Below are 22,803 nucleotides of genomic sequence, written 5' to 3'. Positions count from 1 at the left end.
TATTTCAAAGCTGTAGTACTTAAGGGCTGATTAGATGGAGATTCCCAATCAGTCCCAGTAGCTCCTCGTGGTGACTGGGAATTGGTGATGGATGGGGCGCCTGGCAATACTTTGCCCGCTGCCAACAGTGTGTCAGTGGAGGTGGTACTGGCTGACCCACTGTCATCTTGCATCAGACTTTATAGCCCTTTCCTTCCTTGGAAGAGATGACTGAGCTTTTTACCATACATCTCTTTAATTCAAATAGAAGGGCTACCATTTTCCACATGGCCAAGCCTTTTTTCTTCATGTAAAGGCAAATATTTCATGCTTCACATTGAGGGTGCCTGGGACTCATGAACTGGGAAGTGGAAAGTATTTGCTCCAGCATTTATGTTAGTTGCCCATGTAATGACTTAATGTGACAGCTTGTCAAGAGTGACATTTAATACGCCTGTTGTACAGAAGTCATATTTCATTTGCTTTTTGAGACATGGGCCCCAGGGGTATGGGCTCTATGAGTTTTAGAGGGAGCTGATGATGGACTCTTCATCCACTCAACACCCACACAGAAATATCCTCTACATAGGTCTTCTGAAACTAAAGAAGCAAAATGATATGTTTAAGTAAAGGAACAGTAGATCAATAGCTAATTTAACTATGAAGTGAGGGTGTGGTCTCTGTCAGAGCCTCAGAAAATGTAGTAGCATTCCTCTAATTTCTGTCGCTTTCCTCTTCACTTTTCATAGGAATGAGTATTTGTGCGTTAAACCAAATAGCAAATTTTAAAATATAAGAAAGGAACAGTCTAGAAGTCTATCAATAAAAACCTTCCATCTTGATTATCTCCTTGATTATTTCCTCAAAAGCAAAAGACTTGATACTTTGAGAGTCAGCAAGCAATATGAGGCTTTCTCATATACCAGAGAATGTTTACTTTCTCTCGTTTCCAAACTATAGTGAAAATATTACATGGCATCAAAAGCCCAGTAGATAAGAATAAGCCCCTGGGAAAGCAGCCATATTTTAAAAATCCTATGGCACAATAAAAATGTTCTGAACTTGTTGTAGCACCCAGATATTCAAAGGACATGTACTATTGCTGATATAGTACTTAAGGGCTGATTGGGTTGGGGAAGGCGGCTTGCTGATAGACACCTAGGAAAGCTTGGCTTTGGGTGGAAGAAGACAATGACAGGAAGAAGAGAATGAAAAATATAAATATAAATAATGGTGTTTAAATGGCAAGTGTATAGAAATTTAAAACACGTAATGATAGTGGCCACATTTTTATTCTCTAAGAATGACAGAGATATGGGAACATATGTATATGTATAACTGATTCACTTTGTTGTAAAGCAGAAACTAACATACCATTGTAAAGCAATTATACTCCAATAAAGATGTTAAAAAAAAAAAGAATGACAAAGTCTCTAAAATTGGGGGAGGGAGAGTACATAGTTACAATAAAGGAGGGCACAGATAAATTGTCTTGGATAAAAGCCCCAGCAGAGGGACTTTCCTGGTGGTCCAGGGGTAAAGAATCCGCCTTGCAATGCAGGGGACGCGGGTTCGATCCCTGCTCAGGGAACTAAGATCCCACATGCCGCAGGGCAACTAAGCCCGCGTGCCACAACGACAGAACCCACACGCTCTGGAGCCTGCGTGCCACAACTAGAGAAGAGAAAACCCGAAAACCACAACTAGAGAGAAGCCCGTGCACCACAACGAAGGATCCTGCGTGCCTCAACGAAGATCCCAAGCGCCGCAACTAAGACCCGACGCAGCCATAAAAATTAATTAATTAATTAATTATAAAAAAAAAAAAAAAGCCCCAGCAGAGAGGCTGTGCAGGATGCAGTTACCATGGCACAACACCCACTGCTCACTGGAATCACCTGGAAGTTTAAACAAAACAAAACCAAAAAAACCTCTTCTATCCAGGCTATACTTGAAGTCAATTAAATCAGAATCATGGGAGTGAGACTCAGACATAAGTACGTATTAAAGCTCCCCCAGTTGATTCTAATGAACCAAATTCAAGAATCCCTGACCTACTTGTACCTTCTAATCATGCTGGTTCTTTCATTCAACAAGAATTGACAAAGCATCTATCTTATGTCAGACAGTGTACTAAGCAATAGGGATGAAAATATTTAACAAGAACAACAAACAAGATATAGTGCTACCTTCATGGAGTCTAAAAGGAAAGGCTTATGCAAAATAATCAAACTGTAGTAACAAAAATAAGAATACCAGCTTGTATTTATTGTTTACTGTACCCTAGGCTGTGTAAGCGTGTTAAATATTCATCCACTCCCTTAATCTTCTGTATTATTATCACCTCACTATACACATGAAAGAACTCAGGCTCAGAGAAGTTACATAACTTACCAGACATAACAATGCTAATTTAGTGGCACAGATGGGACTCACCCCAAGCAGTCTTCACTCTTAACCATGCTATACCATACTATACTATGGAGGTCATGATTAAATGCTAGAAAAGCCCAGTGGAAGAAACTAATAATTGAGCCAGAAGGGGAGGAGGGTGTTTGGGAAAGCCTCCAAAAGGAAGCAAAACGTGAACTGTGTAAAAACTTAGCAGGATTTTTTAGGTGGACAGTAACAAGCAAACTGTGTTAGGATGAAATAGCATTTGTAAAGATGGGAAGGTGCATGCATATTTGAGCAGCACAGGATACTTTGTATGATCATGCAGCTGAGGCCCTGAGAAAGTTTGTTCAGGGTCAGACTTTCCCCATGTTCCCAATTATTCCTAGAACTTTGAAAGGAACATAACAAACAAGCAGCCCAAGCAGAATGCTTTCCCCCAGACTATGATCAATGCGTAGTTAGTAACTGACTGCACCTACCAATTCGTCATTATTTAGAGATGTCCTAATCACCATAGCCAGGGAGAGTCCAGATTTCCGGGCAGCTAGGGTCTTAAAAAAAAAACACAGAATTATGAGGTGACTGCTGTGTACCTATTACTCAGCAGAAGGTGAAAATGTAAAAGTATAGACTATCACTATTCACACTTTAGTCAATAGGGACCTACCATTTTCAGTAGTCAGCCAGCTCATTCAGTATGTGGAATCATATCATAGGACATTAAAGCTGAAAAAGTCCCTTTAGATCATCAAACCTAGGCTCTACATTTTACAGATGATAAAACTGAGGCCCAGCAAGACAGGCTTGCAGCCCAAGGTTTCTAGGCTAGCAAGAGGCTTCGAAGACATTGTTTTTCCCCAAGAAGATCATAATCATATTCCTTCATAAAACATAACCATTGATACAGAGCCAGCTGATCTGTCTGATAGCCCTGAATCACAACTGGTGCTAGATGATTCTTGAGTTGTCCATAGTTCCCTGAAATATGCTTCCATATCTGGCCAGAATATTTTCTTCCAAGTGTCCATTTTATCAACTGAGAATCATCAGTAGACTTGTTTTCTTCACTCAATGTTGGTAACTTAGGTGATTTTAAATAAGAGTCACATCCCTTTAGTTTCCCCTGTAAAACAGAACCATTATGCTTCTCTCACCTGAAACATATACAATATAATATAGTCGATGGTGCTATAGAGAACTCTGGAAATCAGGAGTTCTATATGGGAATATTAAATCTTCTCTCCCATTAGGAACAAAGGGAAGTCATAGTGGAATAATAGATCTGGTCAGAAATACATCTCCTTGGAGCTACAAAGCCATTGTGCCCAGTTAGGTTCAGTACAGTCCTAAGTGAGCAGGTGACTCACTCCTCACTTGTAAACTCCTACCATCTCCACTCCTACCATGTAAACTTATACAGGACTTACCTTCAAAGATGATCTTCCATCTCTGACAACTACTGTCCCTAAAATTATGTTTTTATTTTATTTTAGTCTGTATTTGTACCTGTTGTTTATGTAAATTGGTCTTTCAGAATTGAACTAGATGTTAAACTCTTGGAGAACCCAAACTTCTTATTCTAATATGTCTCTTTTTATTTCCCCATCTTGCTCTCTTTGATCCCATGAATAAGAGCAGTGTACATTTGAGAAGATTGCCAAGTATTAATAAAATGAAAGTCACTTACCATGGCCTGAAGTGTCCAAGTGACAGAGAAAACAAAATATAAATAATTAGACATATGACAGGTGAGAAAAGAGTATAATAATGTTAAATAAGCCTAACAATTAAGAATAATGTCACACTATAATGGCAGGAATCTGAGCTAATTGTATAGACATATCATGCTTTCCAGCATAAGATTTTTCCAGGCAAGATTTTGTCTTTCCTAATTTAAAACTAAAGTGATGACCTTCAGATGAATGTTTTCATAGCAAAACTGAAAATTACTGGTATCAAGAAACTGTGCACGTTGTTGCTAAAAGGGAAACTTCAGTTTCTCTGAGGGAAAATATATTTTCATATAATAAACTATTAAGAATAAGCCTCCAGAAAAACATGAAAACATTGTGAATTACAGAAAACATTTCTTTTTCATGTTGATGGGCTATTTGTTTTTAGAATTTAATACAGACTATTATCAATTCTTTGCATCTCTAAGCAGTCCCCAGCATATTTCCTTATAGGAGAGTTTGTCATTCAGAGTTATGTTCAGGGCTAATAAATGTTTTAATGACTTGGAAGCCATGGTTTTCTGTGGAGAGTGGAACAGCTTATTAATTTGGCTAGACTTGATCTTAATATATGAGAATAAGGAACTGATTAATATTATCTGCATGCTTCATAAAGCATAAAGTTTACTGTGTTAAGATGAAAACTGTCAAATCTAGCCTTCAGCTGCAAAGTAAACTTGTGGTCATCAAAGCCCAGTTGCAGCAGCCCACTTTGCATGCTGTGTGACTTCTTTCTGCTCAATTATAGGGCCATTTTAACTCAATTTGTAATTTCAACTAACATCAAAACCTGTCAAAAGGTTAGAGTTATTTCCTCCATCTAATAGATTTTAAAGAAATAATAAATGTAACACTTGCTAGCATCCAGCTTCTTCGGTGTTTTATTCTATGAAATATTTACAGGCTAGGCATTTAATGAGAAGGACAATATGACATCTACTAAAGATAAAGACAACATACGCAGTCAAAATGAATTAAACAGGAGTGACTTACCACATCTCGTACAATAGGCAGAGTTTTTTTCCTTCGGAGATCTGGCATACTATCAATACCATAAAGTCCCCACCCGGCTCTGAAAGAGGGGAAAAAGAAATGATTTTAATGGTTAACTGACTCTTTATAAGAAAAATTCCACTCTTTGTAGTAAAAAGGCTGTGAAAAAAAGGTTAAAGGATTATCATGCTGGTTCAGACAGCAGCAAAGATCCAAGACTCAAGGACCTTGCCCAAAAAGGAGACTACCACACGTAGTGATCACTTGCCTTCTTGGATAGTTCCATACTTTGAAACTTTATAGATGGCCTGATTTGACACATTGTTTTACTGTACCACAGACAGGACAATTGAAATTGTTAGGTATATGGAACTTTGCACCTCAAGGAAGAAAGAGAACCAAACCAGCTTTGGTGAAAGTTTGGTCTGTCTACAATGGTAGAAAAAAAAAACTAGTTTTATTGTAAAAATACTATCTTTTGTGTATATTGCATCTTCACAGATTTAACTCCAAAGTGGCATCTCAAAGATTTATAGACACATCTAAAATATTAGTGATTATTCCAATACCAGAATTTCCACTTATCTGAATTATCTAAAGATAAATGCACAAGATTATAATAATTTGTTATACTAGGATGTTCACTGCAACTTTTTTTTTTTGTAGTAACAACAAAAGCCAGGTAACCTATATATTCAACAACAGTATACTGATTGAATGAATTATAGTATATTATACAATGGGAAGGATGTAATCGTTAAAGTGAATAAGTTAAATATATATGTGTATATATGAAAAAATACTTATAGTATGTTCAGAAAGCAAGTTTGTATATTATTATGTTTCATATGGTCCCACATTTGTATGTGCATTTATATATACACAGAAAATTTCTAGAAATATATTCACCAAATTGGTAAACCGTAGTTACCTCTGTGGAGTGAGAGAAATTGGGTGATAGAAAAAGAGAAGACTCTCCCTATGTTATAAATCTGTTAATGTCCAATGTTTTTATAATAAGCATGTGCCGTCTTTGCAATTTAAACTAATTTTAAAATATATTAATATTAATGCTTATTAAAATAAGTTTAATAGATTGAATTTGATTTTTTATTGCATTAAAGCTAGTCTTTTTATACAAACAAAAAGGTGCTAACGTCATTGATGATAGCTACTCCTTCCACTCACTTGAACTGCAAAACCCCTGCTATCCTCTAGCTGAGAGTCAGCTTTTGCACCAGAAACACCACAATTCATACTGCTGGGTTTAGGTGGGCAGCTCTGCCATTGGAATAGGCTACCACAGCCAAAAATAGGTTATCAGCATTTACCGTCCAGTTTTCACCGACACAGGGATTGTTTCTTCATTTCTGCTGCTTAATTTAACAAAGGGAAACCTTTGTCTTATTGGATCTCTCTTAGTAGCAAGTCTTAATTCAAATACTTCCAGTTGTACCAATTTGGTAATCTTGGACAAACTACAAAAATGCATCATACAACTCATACAAGATATTAATAAAAGAAAAATATTAATAAAGATAAGATGGTAATAAATAGTAATAATGCCATAACCTACATGTCTTAAAATGAGGACCAAATGCAGTAATAAATGTGAAATATTAAAATCACTGCACATGGGTAAGAAGGATGTCAGTGACGAACAGAATATACTTAAGGTCACACACTTGAACTAAAATTTCAAGATCATAGAATACAGGACAAGAGTAATTGTGGGGCAGAGATCAAGGAAGAGGAAAGAAAGAAAAGGGGGAAGGAATAACAGATGGGAGGGGAGACAGTGTGTGGTAGGGAGAGATGACACTTAAGTAGTCCACCACTGAACCTGTGTGTGAAAAAGGAGTTAATACAGCTTCCATCGTTTTCTAGAATAATGCCAATTGACACTCTGTAGGTAAAGGGCTGTGATAGTCACGGTGACAGTCAGAGATCAAGAACTGCAATCACAAAAGAATCATTGGCAGCATCTTCTTATGAACTGCAAGAAACTGCCGAGTACAGGAGGAGGAAAGGGCAGTGAATTTTTTTTTTCTTTGCAACACTCATCTTCAGAAAGACTACTACTCTCTCAGTGTGACGTCTTGCTTGCCTCCTATCCTATTTCCGTATTCTTGCCTTCTCCCTGCCTCGACCCTCTCACGTCCCAAACATCAAATATATGGGAAAAGGATTATGTGAGTGGGTTCCTAAAAGGATTTTTCCAGTTTCATTTGCTCCAGTCTAAGGCTCTGATTCCAAGCAGTTTCTACTTTCTCTCCTCTGTGAACAGAATAATAATGGCATAAAATGTACATCAATAAATGTCTTTCCACCACATTACATAGAAATCATACTAACTGCCTCCAAATGTTTTGAAAGGTTTTGAAGTTACTTTAATAACTTTGTAAAGAAACACATTCAATTTTGACAACGGTTGAGAAAATGATTTATAAACTGCCAAGTGTTATGTGAGTTATATGTTTTCTTCCTATCAATAACAAATTACTTATTTTCTTTATGTTTTCCTTCTTGTGGAACTTAAATTCCCAAGCCAGCCTAGAATTTTGAGCAACCTCATATTTTCACAAATTCAGGAATCAATTACATATATATATGTTCTTGAACCTCACACTTCACCTTTATGCTTCTCTCATCAGAACAGAGATATCCAAGAACCCACGCCAAACTTGAACCCAAGTTAGAAGACATGGATCCAAAATTCATCTCTGTCCGCTCTGAGCTTGTCATTTACTTTCATTAAACCTATATTTTTAAATTGCAATGCAATAAAAATGTTCTCTTAACCTTCACAGATAGTCCCCAAAATGTTCTTTATCAGGTTGTGTTTCCTTATAATTTTACATTTTCATCATTACTATAAGAAGTTTGCATAAACGTATACTTTAATGAGCTTATCCATCAAGTAATGATAAAACTTTTATTTCAAACCTGAATCTTAAATAAAAAAGAAACAAACCCCTGCCCTAATAGCCTCACCTCATGAATAGAGAAGTGCTTGGTGAATACTGTGAAGCTCTACACAAATATTTTTGTAATATTTACTGAGAGACTTCGTAACCAGGAGAGATCTGGGAGTGATGAGATAACAAAAAAAATGGTGAAGCCTGGAAAGAACAGTAGGTAAGTAAATTATTGCCTTATAGGCAAGAGGTCAAGTTCATGGATATCCGTTAAAGAAATGAGCTAGGCTTGACGATCAGGAGGTCACAGGGAGTCATCAACACAGGCAACAGCAGACAAGTAATTCTGAAGGGAAGTCTAATTCTAGGGAAGAAGCTGTTTGATTTCAACCCTTTCTGGTATAGCTGATTGGATTAAGCCATCTTTACCTATAGCAGGCAAACTAGCTAATTCTAGCTAATATTTATGTGGCGCTTACCAGGAGCCAGAGAGAATGCTAGCCATCGTAGCCAGTCTTTACAAGCATTACCTCATTTTATTCTCAAAAAATCCAATAAGGTATAACTACAGTTATTTCTCTCATTTTGTAAGTGAGGAAATGGAAGCATAGAAGAGTTCAGCATCATCCCAAAGGTCATTATCTAAGTCAGAGTTAGCACTGCCAGGATTTGGCTTTGGCTTACCATACTCTACTGCTTATATGATTACATTATTCCACATTTACAACAATAATATGAGTTGAGGTTTCCCATTAATCCCATTTTACCTTTAATAAACCTTAAACTGAGCAATTTCCCCAGGCCTAGAAATATCTGGCAGAGCTTGATTTCCATTGCAGGAGTGTCTTGCCTCAAACCTCATGTTCTTAATAACTAATAAATTTTTTTTTTTGGTAGGAGGAAATCAGAGGCCTGTCCTAGTTGATCTAAAGGTGCTGCTAGTATTTGAATTTTTAAAAATGTATTCTAAGGGTATTAGCTTCGAATTAGAAACGCTGTATTACTGTATAAGATAGTCCCAATCCTTTCCAAGTGGTTCCTCTCCAGCTATTCAAGTGTTCTCCCAAGGAAAAAGAAGACCTTTAGACTACAGGCGTTACAAATGAGATAAAAGTATCAGGAGATCTACAGAAACATCTGGAATGTCAATGATCACATATAATTGACAATGGATGTAATTTTACAGGCTAAATAGACATGTGTTCTAATCCAACATTTGTTCTATTAAAAAGTCTTCATATTTTTCATGGTTTTATTCCTTAGTTCTTTGCATAATTATACTAAAAAGAAGGTTACTGAGTTTAATAACATTTGAGTATAAAAGTATATGGCTATGTACCTTCACTTGGATTCAGTTAATTATCTTGTTACAGAAAAAAACACATATTGTCTAAAAGATATATACAGTATTCTGTAATTTTTAAGAAATCTGATACACAGGTTGAAGAGGTAAAGCTGATTTTTACTAAGTACATAGTAATTATTTTTAATCCAAAATTGATCTGATAACATACAGAGTCTCTACCGATTGAAAAAGAACTCTGAGAAGGCACCAGGAGAGTACTGCGTGAAAACAATTAAGCAGGTTTCCTGAAAGTAGTACTTTCTGATTATGGGACAAAGATGTGCTATTTCCACATGTGGATGCTTGATACTTAATTGGTAATATTCAGAGACTTGCTGATTTCCATTAGAAATCAGAAAATTGGTAGACTCTGTTTATATCCAAAGGAGTTGTTAAATTAATTGAAGACTACAGGCCTGAAAAAACAAATTATAGTGCTTCTGTTTATTTCTATGTTTCCAAGGCATTTATTGGCCAGGGCTATATAATTAACCTGTTTTAGCATTATGGAATATTAAGGCAATGTAAAGGTTAACAATAAATCATATTAACTCCCTCTCCTCTAATACAGCTGTACTCTCAGCCTTTTAAAAACAACTTTTTGTATTTATTTCATTACTTAATGATGATAAACATACAATGATCTATATTGCTTTTTTGCTTAACATGATCTATTTTACATACTTTTTTTTACATACATTTTAACACACTTTTCTTGATGATCATTATATACTTTAATTATTCCCCTGCAGCATATTAGGATATGTTATATCCTAATATTTTCTTTTCATTTTTTTTCACCTTCTGGAAAAGATTTCCATTACTGTCAACATCGAATGAGTTATTTATGTTTGTGTAATTGATGACTCATTCCTCACAGCCAATTAATCACCAATTCCTAATGATTTTTTGATTCTTTATCTCATCAAAACTAAGGCACCATCTATCATAAGATAAAGCATTATTTTATCTATCATTGTGAAAAAATCAAATTAATCTCTGACACCATGCTTTCTTAGCAATTAGAATTTAAATTTTATACTAATTGAAAGGGCACTCTTTAAGTGACTTTGTCTATGGCATAGATTTCTGTCATATGTCATGTACATTTTTCTATATATGAAAAGGAAAATATAAGCAAAACAAATTGTTATTCCTTAAACTTCTCATTCAAAACTCAACCTTTCAGAATTACTCTGCCACCCAGAATTGTCATTGTCTGGGACTTTTTCCAAATTACTGTCTTTTAAGCCCTCAAGAGCAACAGTGATCGGGCATTATGGAAAACAGTGCTCCATTACCGTCTCTTGTATTCCCAGAAGCAGATAGTTCTGCTGCAGATTTCGGTGATGGTGGGCTCTCAACCTTACCAAAAGCATCAAGAGACAGACGAGACTCTGGTCCTTCCTCCAACCATCATTGTTTTTCTAAACTGAAATATTAAGAGACTGCAATTGTCCAGCCATACCACCAGCCATAACAATAAAATGATTACACTTTCCCAGGGCACGTTTAACCAAGTTTACAAGCGTGCAGGCTTGTAGACTCTTACGACTGCTGCTTGGCTACTAATGTTTTTAAGACACCATCAGTTATTAAGATGCATCTCCATTTGTTATAAAGTATAAAAACGTGCATTGTAGAATTGATAAAACAATTCAGCTGTCTCCCTCTTGAGCTCTCCCATTGACAGCGCCCTAGTCCAGGCTTTCCTATCTTAACTAATTTCTTAGAATTTTTGCCAGCCCATTTTTTACACTGCCAATAGAGTGATTTTTCTAGAACACAAATTTGAAGATGTCTTTTTTTTATACTCAATATGCCTTACGCCTACAAGCACCTACAAAGAACAAACCCCTTTACATCCCAGTAAGGTACGAGTTCTCCTCCAGTCTCATCTCTTTCGACTTCTCCCTATACTTCCTTGTTCCAGTTATCCTGAACTCCTTGTAGATCCTCAGAGGCATCACACTGTTCCTTACTTGTCTGTTTTTACTCTGCTATTTCCTCTGAGGGTACTGGCCTCCTTGCTGAGTGGCATAAGCTAACACCTACTGACCTCTCAAATGAAACTTGAACATAATGCTCATCAGTCCATAAGGGAGATGTAAGTACATCCTCCCCATCTCAACCAGCTCTACTTGACTGTGACCTCAACATCAGGATGCTCAGTGGAAGGGGCTGGGGAGTGAGGGGAGGAAGAAGGGGGAAGATCATGCCTCCCGCTTTTCAGTTGGGCTTCTCAGCAGCTGTGGGTTAAAATTAAATATTTGTTACTGAGAGAAGGATATCCTACTTTTTGGTTGAACTGGGGCAGAAAAACATTGGAGAACTGTTGTTTTAAGTTTTCTGCCATAACCCCTGTAAAACCGCATTCTGTTTGTTTACATGGAAGTCCCTGCTAGAATACAGGTTTCCAAAAAATGAGAAATAAATCTTACTCCTCTCTACTCCCCTAGAGCCAACTCTGGCATGTAGCAGGGAAGACTGAAACATGGAAGGTCAAGTGACTAGGCCTTGACACTGGAGAGATGAGACATTAAGCAAGCTATGGTGTTTATTATCTCTGCCTCATTATCTCTGAAATAACACCTAAAAAGAACAAGACAGAAGCCAGAGGACCAGGGAGAAAGGTAAGGACCACACACTGAAGTGGAGTAGCAGGCAAGGACTTAGTCATTGGAAAAAGATTAGAGCCTTTTTACTCCACCAGGAAATATTTTTTAACCTCTATGAACCTTGATTATCTCATATGGAAAATGCAAAATTTACCTTCACAGTGGTATTGTGGGGAGCACTGGATTGAGAAGACATGTGTAAGTAGATTATGCATTATTGGTAGCAATTATTTTATTACAGACTCGTGTAAACAGGAACATTATTGAAGTTGATGGAATGATTGCTGGCCCACTGCTGCCCTATGGCTAGTCACATTCCTTCAACTAAGGAATAGATTATAACAGTCTCTGGCAGACATGCACTTGTGGGTAGCTATCTACTTAAATAATTAAAGAAAGAGAAGGGCAGAAAGCCAAATTTGCCATTGCATCCCATGCGGTATTCTGAGCGTTATTAACTTCCTCTTCTGACTCAGCTTTGGTCTAGACTTCTTTCCTCTGCTGGTCTCGTTTTGGTTAGTGCCTCAGCCCTGATGAGCATGCATCTTGGCTGAGCTTATTCCTTGCCTAACCCTCATCTACAATCCTGGTCCCAATTATTTAACTTTATGTTGAACAAAGGTCTCACAGATGCTCCAACCAAGTCCATTTTTTCTGTTATCTCTAATCTTGAAAAACACTGCTTTTATCCTCTCAAATAATTGTCTAAGCCCTAACTTAAAACAGAAATAAAATTCAAAGCATAAAGCTTCTCCCTAGTACTAATCATGCCAGACTCCTCTATCTTCTCTTCATTACTTCCTGGGTTCTATGAACTGTGGCCATAAAGTAGGATATTTGTCTTTATTGAAAATCACATCTAGTCCTCTAAACTACCACTGATGATCTCTGTGGACGGAACTACATTAGAGACCAACATGACGTATCTCAGTAAAACTGGCACAGCCATATTTCCTTTTGCCTTGGAGTGATCAATAGTTGCTTGGTGGAGAGTGAGATGAGCCAGTCCTATGTATATATACCGGTTCCACATTCCTAGGTTCAATCAACTGCAGATTGAAAACATTTGGAAAAAAATAATCCAGAAAGTTCCCCAAAGCAAAAATTGAATTTTCTGTGTGCTGGCCACTATTTGCGTAGCATTTACAACTAGCTAAATAGCATTTACATACTACTGGCTATTGTAAGTAATCTAGAGGTGATTAAAAGTATACAGGAGGATGTACATAGATTATACACAAATACTACACCATTTTATACAAGGAACTTAAGCATCTTCAAATTTTGGTAACTGTGAGAGCCCTGGAACCAATCTTCCACAGACAGCAAGGGGTGAGTGTAATCGGCTTGAGTTTAGAGGCCATGGTTTTATAAAAAATACAGAAAATTATGTGCAGTGGGACAATGCTGTTCCCATCTGCGAGGCCAAAGGGAAATGAAACTTTGTCAGGTACAGCATATTCTTATCTTCCAACTCTTGCTCATTCTGGGCAAATGGCAATAAAATAGTGAACTGGCATGTTGAATTGCCTTTTTTTTTTTTTAACATCTTCATTGGAGTATAATTGTTTTACAATGTCATGTTAGTTTCTGCTGTATAACAAGGTAAATAAGCTCTACATATACATATATCCCCATATCTCCTCCCTCTTGCGTCTCCCTCCCTCCCACCCTCCCTATCCCAACCCTCTAGGTGGTCACAAAGCACTGAGATGATCTCCCTGTGCTATGTGGCTGCTTCCCACTAGCTGGCTATTTTACGTTTGGTAGTATATATATGTCCATGCCACTCCCTCACTTTGTCCCAGCTTACCCTTCCCCCTCCCCGTGTCCTCAAGTCCATTCTCTACATCTGCGTCTTTATTCCTGTCTTGCCCCTAGGTTCTTTAGAACCATTTTTTTTTAGATTCCACATATATGTGTTAGCATATGGTATTTGTTTTTCTCTTTCTGACTTACTTCACTGTGTATGACAGACTCTAGATCCATCCACCTCACTGCAAATAACTCAATTTCGTTTCTTTTTATGGCTGAGTAATATTCCATTGTATATATGTGCCACATCTTCTTTATCCATTCATCTGTCGATGGACATTTAGGTTGCTTCCATGTCCTGGCTAATGTAAATAGAGCTGCAATGAACATTGTGGTACACGACTCTTTTTGAATTATGGTTTTCTCAGGGTATATGCCCAGTAGTGGGATTGCTGGATCATATGGTACTACTATTTTTAGTTTTTTAAGGAACCTCCATACTGTTCCCCATAATGGCTGTATCAATTTACATTCCCATCAACAGTGCAAGAGGGTTCCCTTTTCTCCACACCCTCGCCAGCATTTATTGTTGATTTTTTGATGATTGCCATTCTGACTGGTGTGAGGTGATAACTCACTGTAGTTTTGATTTGCATTTCTCTAATGATTAGTGATGTCATCATTTTTAAATGGTTTCCTTTCTCTTTCTTGCTTTCATTCTCTTACTCTTTCTCTAGTTCATACAGTAAATTTGTATATGAATTGACTTCACTGAAGTAGGCAAGGAGCATGTTTGTTTTGCTGAGTGCCTGGAGTACAGTGGGTATCAATAAATAGTTTTTAAGTGTTCTTGAATATTTCCACAAACCTGTCAGCACTTTCAAGTAAAGACATCCATTTTAGAACCAACTATCTTTCCTGAAAATTATTTTGGATGTCTCCTTTTGATTTCTCGGATTTTTATATTGTCACCATTTGTCCAGTTGCAGAGGCTTAAACTCCTTAATCACAGCTAATCCAAGTTGAAAAACTTAAGCATCCTAAGAAATTATATATTCTAACAGTCTTGTATTTTAGGCATACAGAAACTCAGCTGCAAAAAAATTTAAATGCTTGTTCAAGATACCCAGCTTACAGCAGCTAGCTAGAAATTCTCAGGACTCCAGAACATCACTAATGCCCTTCCCTCCTCTCCTTTGCTTCTAATATCCAAGAGGTACCAAGCCTTGTCCATTTCCATTCATCACAGTTTCTTTTCCTTCCTCACATTGTCTCTCATTTGTATCTTTCTTTATATTTGGATCACCACAATTTTTGTTGTGAATGTTATCCTATTATACTTGGAATTCTTTCCATTGACTTTCTAATTACTAACTTCCTTATCTGCAGTTCATCTTGAACAGAACTGCCATGTCCATCTTGCTGTGAGTACGTAGCCATGAGGCTAACACGATGAAAGCAATGTTTTAAGAAGACCAGTCTGGCAGTGCTGTTCATGATGGATTAGAGGACAGATAAAGGAGACAGAGAGATGGTCTAAAAGATTGCTGAAGTAATTCTGGATTCCTTAATGAGGGTCTTGACTGAGGTGGTTTCACCACTTTCTTTTCAACCCCTTCATTCCACTTTATGAACTCTGAATTTATGAACTTTGAATTTCCAATTCAAACTGCTATAATACTTTAAAGAGTAAATGGCCTCATTGCCAAGGAGAGCCTTTGTATTCCACTAAATTACGTTCTCCTTTCCTAGGCATTGATCTCTTACCACTCTGTAATGCTCCTTAGTACTTTAAGCAGGCTTTTCCTTTCAAATCCTTGTTCTTTTGAAACATTGTTTCAGAAATGATGACTACCTCATTATTCATTTTTACATTATTTTTCAAAAGCTAATGTCATTTTTAAGTTTTTAAAGACATAAAGGGGATGTGAAAGGTTCACCATTCTGTTAGTAATGGGGATTGCAGGCTATATTTCTAATTATTAAAAATATTTTTCAGGGCTTCCCTGGTGGCGCAGTGGTTGCGCGTCCGCCTGCCGATGCAGGGGAACCGGGTTCGCGCCCCGGTCTGGGAGGATCCCGCGTGCCGCGGAGCGGCTGGGCCCGTGAGCCATGGCCGCTGGGCCTGCGCGTCCGGAGCCTGTGCTCCGCGATGGGAGAGGCCACGGCGGTGAGAGGCCCACGTACCAAAAAAAAAAAAAAAAAAAAAAATATTTTTCATAGCAAAACAACCAAATGGTCCTAGGTTTTAGCATACAATGAGTTGCAGAAGTGAAAACCTATAACGCAGCTGTTAAACACTCCCCTGAAAATTTCTCAATGTTAGTCTTACGGGGGACAGTGTCAGGTGTCAGTGATTAACTTCTAACAACTCAATTATTATATGTACTTTCTAGGGCTCATTTCCTTAACAGATTGTTTATCAAATAGACAATATAGCATTTTCTAAGGCTTGCAATTCCCTACACAAGAAACTTTTCTTACCCCTCCCATAACATTATCTGTACCTAGATTAAACTCATAACATCACATACTACACAACAGAAAAATAAAATATGCAGCCCCCAAATTTTCTCGCGACTAAGCAATTGTTATTATTTGGAAAAAATTTTCCCTTTAATTAAAATTCTTGCCACATAGGGTCTTCATTTAGGGTATTAGTTTTTAAACTCCTAAACTAGGCTTCTGTGGTACAAAGCTATAGTAAATATGAAATTGTGTATATTAATGCTCCTTGGTTTAAAGCTAATTTTCTTAGTAATCTCTCTCTGGAAAAACTCAGCATTCATTTACATATAGTTTATAAAATATAATCATTTGTAAATTAATGAAACACCAGCTTCTTAATAGGCTTTACTTAGAGGCCATTAAATACAATCAAATATACAATAGCAAAGAAATTACATTTCTCAAAGCTGAAACCTCAGATTCCTTTTAATAATAATATTCTTTAGAAATATGCTGCCCTTAAATATTTAATCCCCTGAAATTTTAAACAATCTGAAAATAATGAAAATTAGTTTCCTATCAATAATGAAAATTAGTTTCTTAACAATCCCTCTCCAATCACTAATGAAAATTGGTAGTACCTAAAGGCAGAGACTAAGCCATTAGGTGGTTGCCAGACTTTCACAGCCCAAGCAGCCTCTTATTCTCAATGTTTTTTTAATCCTTTTTATAACTTGCCCTATGCTAACAGAAACACTAAACATGGCCCAGAATTTAGCTCAGAATAAAGATACACCCTACCCAGTGGTCTACCTTTGATAGGTAGTACCAAGAAAGATCCTGAGGCCCTGCTCACCACAAAGGAAAAAGAACAAAGAGTGAAGAAAACTCAAGCTCTTGTGTATCTCAGGAAGTACCCCGTTCACAGATAACATAACCGACTCAAGCCCTGGTGATAGGTTATCCCATGGCTGTCTCATTATTTTAAGGGATATAACAGAATTCTTGCAGTACAATTAAAATATACTTTTAGAAAAACAATAAATATATACCAAGTACTGGTTTAATGAATTACCAACCAGGGAGTGGGTGTTGGAGGGATTCCAACTGAAACAAATATGCAGGGGCAGAATATTATAATATTAATTATTTATTTTTTAAAATGTTTCTCTGGCCACTGATTCCAAGTCTGTTACTTCTCCCCCTCAAGAGCTTCATCTGTGCTCTGACTCCCTGGATCTCACATCCTACGGCTGGAAAACTTCTGGAACCAATGGACTCAGAGACATTCTCATACCTATGAAAGTTTCAAGCATAACCACCTATTATGCTTAGTAAGTTAAGAAGTGGCTTCCCTAACCTATCCATCTGCTGAAAAATCATTCCTCTGCAACTCATGCAGGTAACTCAGAGGAGTGACTGCCCAGGGTTGTACAAGGGATCAGAAGCCTACAAAGTTAACAAAATTCAAAATTGATCTTAAACAACTTTATTTAACAGCCAAGGACCAACTTGACCATGCTACCACTATACTCGATTTACTCCTTCTATAATGATAATTATTTGCTCATATCTGATCTTCACTCAGATTATGGACTCCTCAAAAACAGGGACTATATACAACTTATTTTTCATCTCTAGTATTTAGTATAGGATTTGACATATATTAGTATTAGTACACATACTACTTAGTAAATAACAGTAAAATTAATGATTGGAAGAATTCTTTTCAGTTATTTTTTAGACATTCCTTTTTAAGGCAAATAAATGTGTACATTTAGAATCTCAAGTAACTAGAAATCAAAACACTGTCCCAGTTCTCTTGCCTGCCTCAGGATCTGGAACAAAGATTATTATTCCAGAAGATATGCTTCTCTGAAAATTGAAAAACAAATCAAGTCATTATTTCTCTAATCCGAAACGTTGTTCTTACTGTTCTTAGTTTTACTTACTCAATGCAATCAGTGGTTAAATAGAGAATAAGTATTGTTTGTTCCTGATGGATATGCCTTGCATTTTCAGGTACAGTTACTGGAATTGAAATGGAGCTTTAAAAAGCACGTACCCAGCCAAAAGGTAATTACAGTTATCTAAACAAAGGCAAATCCATCTATGTTTAACCTAATATGTCATCAACTCTGCTAGCACTGTCAAACTAGTATTCTAGAAACACTTTTTAAAGCCAGTATTTCAAACAAACAAACATAGATGTAATTAGAATGGAAGAGAGACGGAGGAAACCAAACCATGTAGATTTAGGGGGTTTGCTGACTGGAGAAGCAGAAAATGGGAAAACCTTGTTTATTCTGCTCGGCTCCTATGAGTAACACCTTATCATGTTCATGATCAGCAATGTTCTCTCCGTATATGATATTGGAGCTGGTTTTCAATGACTGTATATGAGTCTCTGGATTTGGGCAAGAATCATCTGGCCCGTGGTGTTTAAGTACAGTTACTTGAGAATGGGCATGTTTCTTAATACGGTCATTAACATAAAAATGATACAAAGATCCACCTGAATTTTTCCCTTAGTTGCATGCCTGGCTGTCCATGCATCCATCACATGGACCTCTCCTCAGAAGTTTGGTACAAGAATTCAGCAACTTTCATGCTCGCAATACATGTCAAGTTTGTCTGTAAAGTGCAAGCAATATGATAATGGAACAAAGGTAGCATCCTTAACCAGTAGACCAGTGCTGGCCACAGGATATATTAGCTCCTGGAATCAAAACTTGGTAATTTTTCCTCCCGATGCAAGATAAATCATTTGAGCCAATACAATTAGGGTCCCATAAAAAATGCATAGGTCTTAAGAGTGAGTGAATAAGCCAGTGAGAAGTAGTCTACTATAAGCTCTTGCCTTATAAACTGGGGGCAACATATTAGGGAAAAATAGACTTTTGCACCCATCAAAATACTGCTGTAGGGGATGGAAGCTGAGTTTGCATCCTGATCTGAGTCCTGCTCACAGGCTAGGCAGCTCTCATGCAAACTTAATCCTTTTGATTTTCTCTAGAAAAAGCAACTAAGACTAGATTTATCAAATATGGTATCCCTACCTAGAAGTCTCACTAGCATTGCATTCATTATACATTTTATCTTGAGAGAGAACACTGAGACAAAAAATGAGAGTTGGGGGAAAGGACATTTGGTACTATTACTTCCATTTTATCCAATGCAACCAGTGGTGTACTGGAGCTGGTCCCATGGCTCTGGAAAGCAGACTGTATACATCTTTCCCCAACTCCACATTCAGTGATGTCACTTTGATAGCTTGAAATTGGCTATGGTAGGATTACTCAGACCAGGAAAATAGGCAAGCAATGCAAATTAGGGCCTTATTCTTTAGTGGAGAGTTGGCTGTAAAACACCAGCAGACCACTGATCACAACTCTAGCTAACAGTGCCAGGAAGAAGCTCCTACAATTTGACACCTCACTAACTGAACTAACTCCTTTGTTCCTATTCATCTCTATCTTTGACTGATGTGGGTCCTTACTATCTTTCGACATCATCTTTGTATGAATATTTGAGTTCGTAGTGTCTTCCTCAGAATCTCAATTGAAAGGGAAATCAGCACAAAGGGCACATAGATACTCATGTTATTTTCAGCAATGACTTCTTGATTCTCTGGTCAAATTCATTCATTTCAACACTTACTGATTTCCTACTGCGTACCTAGACTACTAAAGTGCTCTGGAGTGCTGGAGACAATTTTTCATGGGTCTGGTGCATTTCTGTACACCTTGTGAGTGGAGACTGACTTTGTTCTGGATTAGCCTTTCACAGATGTTCATGGCATGCATATAGAGATACCATACTCTTCTGGAGTAGAAGACAGATTTGTGTGCTGACCAGTATAGTAAATACAGTGCCTCCTTCTGCGGCAAAATTTGGCTTGTTTGCTTTCAAAAGATTGGGGCTTCCTAAGCTCAAAAACGGACACAAATCCACTGTGTTCCTTGCATCTACCTACGTCTGTCACCACATTGCCCCTGTGGGGCTTAAGGGACAAGAGAAACTGTTGCAAACATGAAGCTCATGCTATCTGCTGTGCCATGAGTAATGAATTTCTTTGTCTCTGATCCAGGTGCCTCGTGTCTTCTGCCAGCAACTACGAAATTATGGTAGGGTAACTTGTCAGCTAGTCTGCAGGGTAAAATATCAGGCCTTTCATAGTTCCTGACATGGAGAATATAAAATAAGGTTATTCATGGTCTTAAAGAGACATATAAACTTGTTGAGATGTGACTATGTATAAATACATGTAATTATAAAGCACTGACTTGCATACAACCAAAATACATAAAGCTACATCAAGTAGTACAAAGGGGGAAAGATCTGTATCATAAGTACTTGAATCTGTCATCATGAAAAAAATTATGGTACGGCACTGAATTTCATTAAAAAGTAAAGAGTTTATGCCACGTAACCCTCATTCATGATCATGCTTGTAGATGGAGCATTAATCATCTAATTAGTAACATAGCAACTAATTTAAAGAACCAAGATAGAAAAGACATTCAACAAAATCACTGATTAGAAAAATTAACACTTGTTTGGCTAGACAAAAAATTTTAGTCTAGTAAGTTGTTTATACAATAAATGATAGTCAACATTTCTTCAATTTGTTGAACACCAACAATAGGGCAGGTAGTGCAATAGAGTCTTTACAAGTAGTCTTTGTAATACAGTAACTTTTCAAGTAAGAATTTTTATTTCTATTTTATAGGAGAGGAAATTGTGTTCAGAGAAGTTAAATGATTCATTCAAAATTAATAAAGCTAGTAAATGGCAGGAAATTGATTTAAATAATATTAGTCAAGTAGTTACAAAACACAGTGTCTGACATACTTTTAATAAAATAAACATGTATTGATTAACATGTGACTGACTCTTCACTCTATCTTTGGACTATTTAGGAGCGTTTATAATTGGATATGGAACTGGGGCTCCAGAGGGCCTATAATCTCCTCTAATATCAAATAAAGTTAATAAGGAACTTCAAACGGGAGAGCTAGAAAATACTTTTTTTTCCTCTTTGGGTTTCTGGGACATTTACCCCATTATACCTCTAGTTCTACTCTGAAACCCTCTTTCCTCAGGCAATTAAACCTCCATATAGCTAAACTTTTAGAGTGGAGTGAGACAAGGACAGAGGGAGTTCAGGATGAGGTTGAAGACAGCAGTGCAGTATCCCAAGGACACTTAAGTTCAGTACAGGAGCACCCAGAGCCTGAGGCATGAGGAGGGGGAGGGTAAGGTGCTCATGGTCCAGAGAATGGCCTAGTTAACCAGGGATTCATTTTGCATAAAGAAGAACCTGCTTCTCTCTTGGAGACTCTGAATTACCCAAAGCAACACTCCTTGCTCCATTTCTGCTTGACCACATCGATAAACACTGATAAGCATAAATATATGGGGGCCAAAATAATACACAGGTAGAGAACTAAAAAGGAATTTTATTATCTTTTCAACGAGACAAACTTACCACTATTTAATACTACAACATGCAAACTGCCTCTACTCCCCTGCCAAAATCCACCCCCACCTCAGCACAACCAATCCCCTTTATCCAGCTTTACTTTTTTCTATTTTCATAGTTCTTATGACTATCTTACACGTTACATAATTTACTTATATTTATTTTTTATTATCAACCCTACAAGAATTCAAGCTGCACAAGGAGCAGGATCTTTGTTTTGTATCCAAGTGCCTTGAATAAACACATAGTTGTTCAATAAATATTATGGGAATGAATGAATGAATAAACAACCATTAACTGTTCAAAAATAATAATTATTTATTGGGTTCTTACTATGTGTCAAGTACTGTTATAGCTTCTTTACACACATGAACTCATTTAATGCATACAATAAATCTATGAGATAGAATTACTGTTATCCTTATAAGTTAGCATACTACAGTACAAAGATGTTAAGTACCTTGCTCCAAAATCATACAACTACTAATTACAGAGCTGAGTTTTGAACCTGGGAGTCTGGTTTCAGAGTCAATCCTCCGAACCACTGCATCAGTGATGGATATTCATAATGATGACCTGAGCCATTTCAAGAAAAGACAAATATTATGTATTAATTATTTTAAGAAGGCAGAGATGTACGTAGTACTTTTAGAAAGATACTTAACCTAAATTATTAGAATAAAATATTAATTATTTAGGTATCTTTAACTGGCACTTCGGTTTTCTAGATAATTAACTTACATGGATTATCCCATTCCCTCAAATACCTGGTAAATTGTAGAATTCCAGCGGGCATATTGTTTCCATAATTTCTTCTCTTCTATCCTTCCCCTAATGCTTCTCCCTTTTCTGCTCCACTCCTGTCCTTAGTCTTTTCTAATTCTTGATGATCACCATCATCATCATCACTATCATCATCACCAATATCAACAAAGTGGTGCTGGGAAAACTGGACAGCTACATGTAAAAGAATGAAATTAGAATATTTCTTAACACCATACACAAAAGTAACCTCAAAATGGATTAAAGACCTAAATGTAAGGCCAGACACTATCAAACTCTTAGAGGAAAACAGAGGCAGAACACTCTATGACATAAATCACAGCAAGATCCCTTTTGACCCACCTCTTAG

At 37.0% G+C, this 22,803-nt stretch overlaps 1 protein-coding gene across 2 annotated transcripts in view; it reads right to left on the bottom strand.

Annotated features, from left to right (window-relative positions):
• Positions 1-22,803, bottom strand: part of UNC13C (unc-13 homolog C) — a 654,288-nt gene that overhangs the window by 427,961 nt on the left and 203,524 nt on the right. Inside the window, exons 6-8 of one of the 2 annotated variants that reach the window (XM_055087954.1) lie at positions 5,103-5,181; positions 4,064-4,069; positions 2,856-2,927 (exon numbers count right to left, since the gene is read on the bottom strand). In XM_055087954.1, coding sequence (XP_054943929.1) covers positions 2,856-2,927; positions 4,064-4,069; positions 5,103-5,181 — 157 coding nt within the window. The remainder of the gene's footprint in view (positions 1-2,855; positions 2,928-4,063; positions 4,070-5,102; positions 5,182-22,803) is intronic. The other variant, XM_024128858.1, reaches the window with a different exon arrangement.

This window comes from Physeter macrocephalus, chromosome 11 (genome assembly GCF_002837175.3).
Source record: "Physeter macrocephalus isolate SW-GA chromosome 11, ASM283717v5, whole genome shotgun sequence".
In the NCBI taxonomy this organism is placed as follows: Eukaryota; Metazoa; Chordata; class Mammalia; order Artiodactyla; family Physeteridae; genus Physeter; species Physeter macrocephalus.
This window is presented reverse-complemented; position numbering and strand designations above follow the sequence as displayed.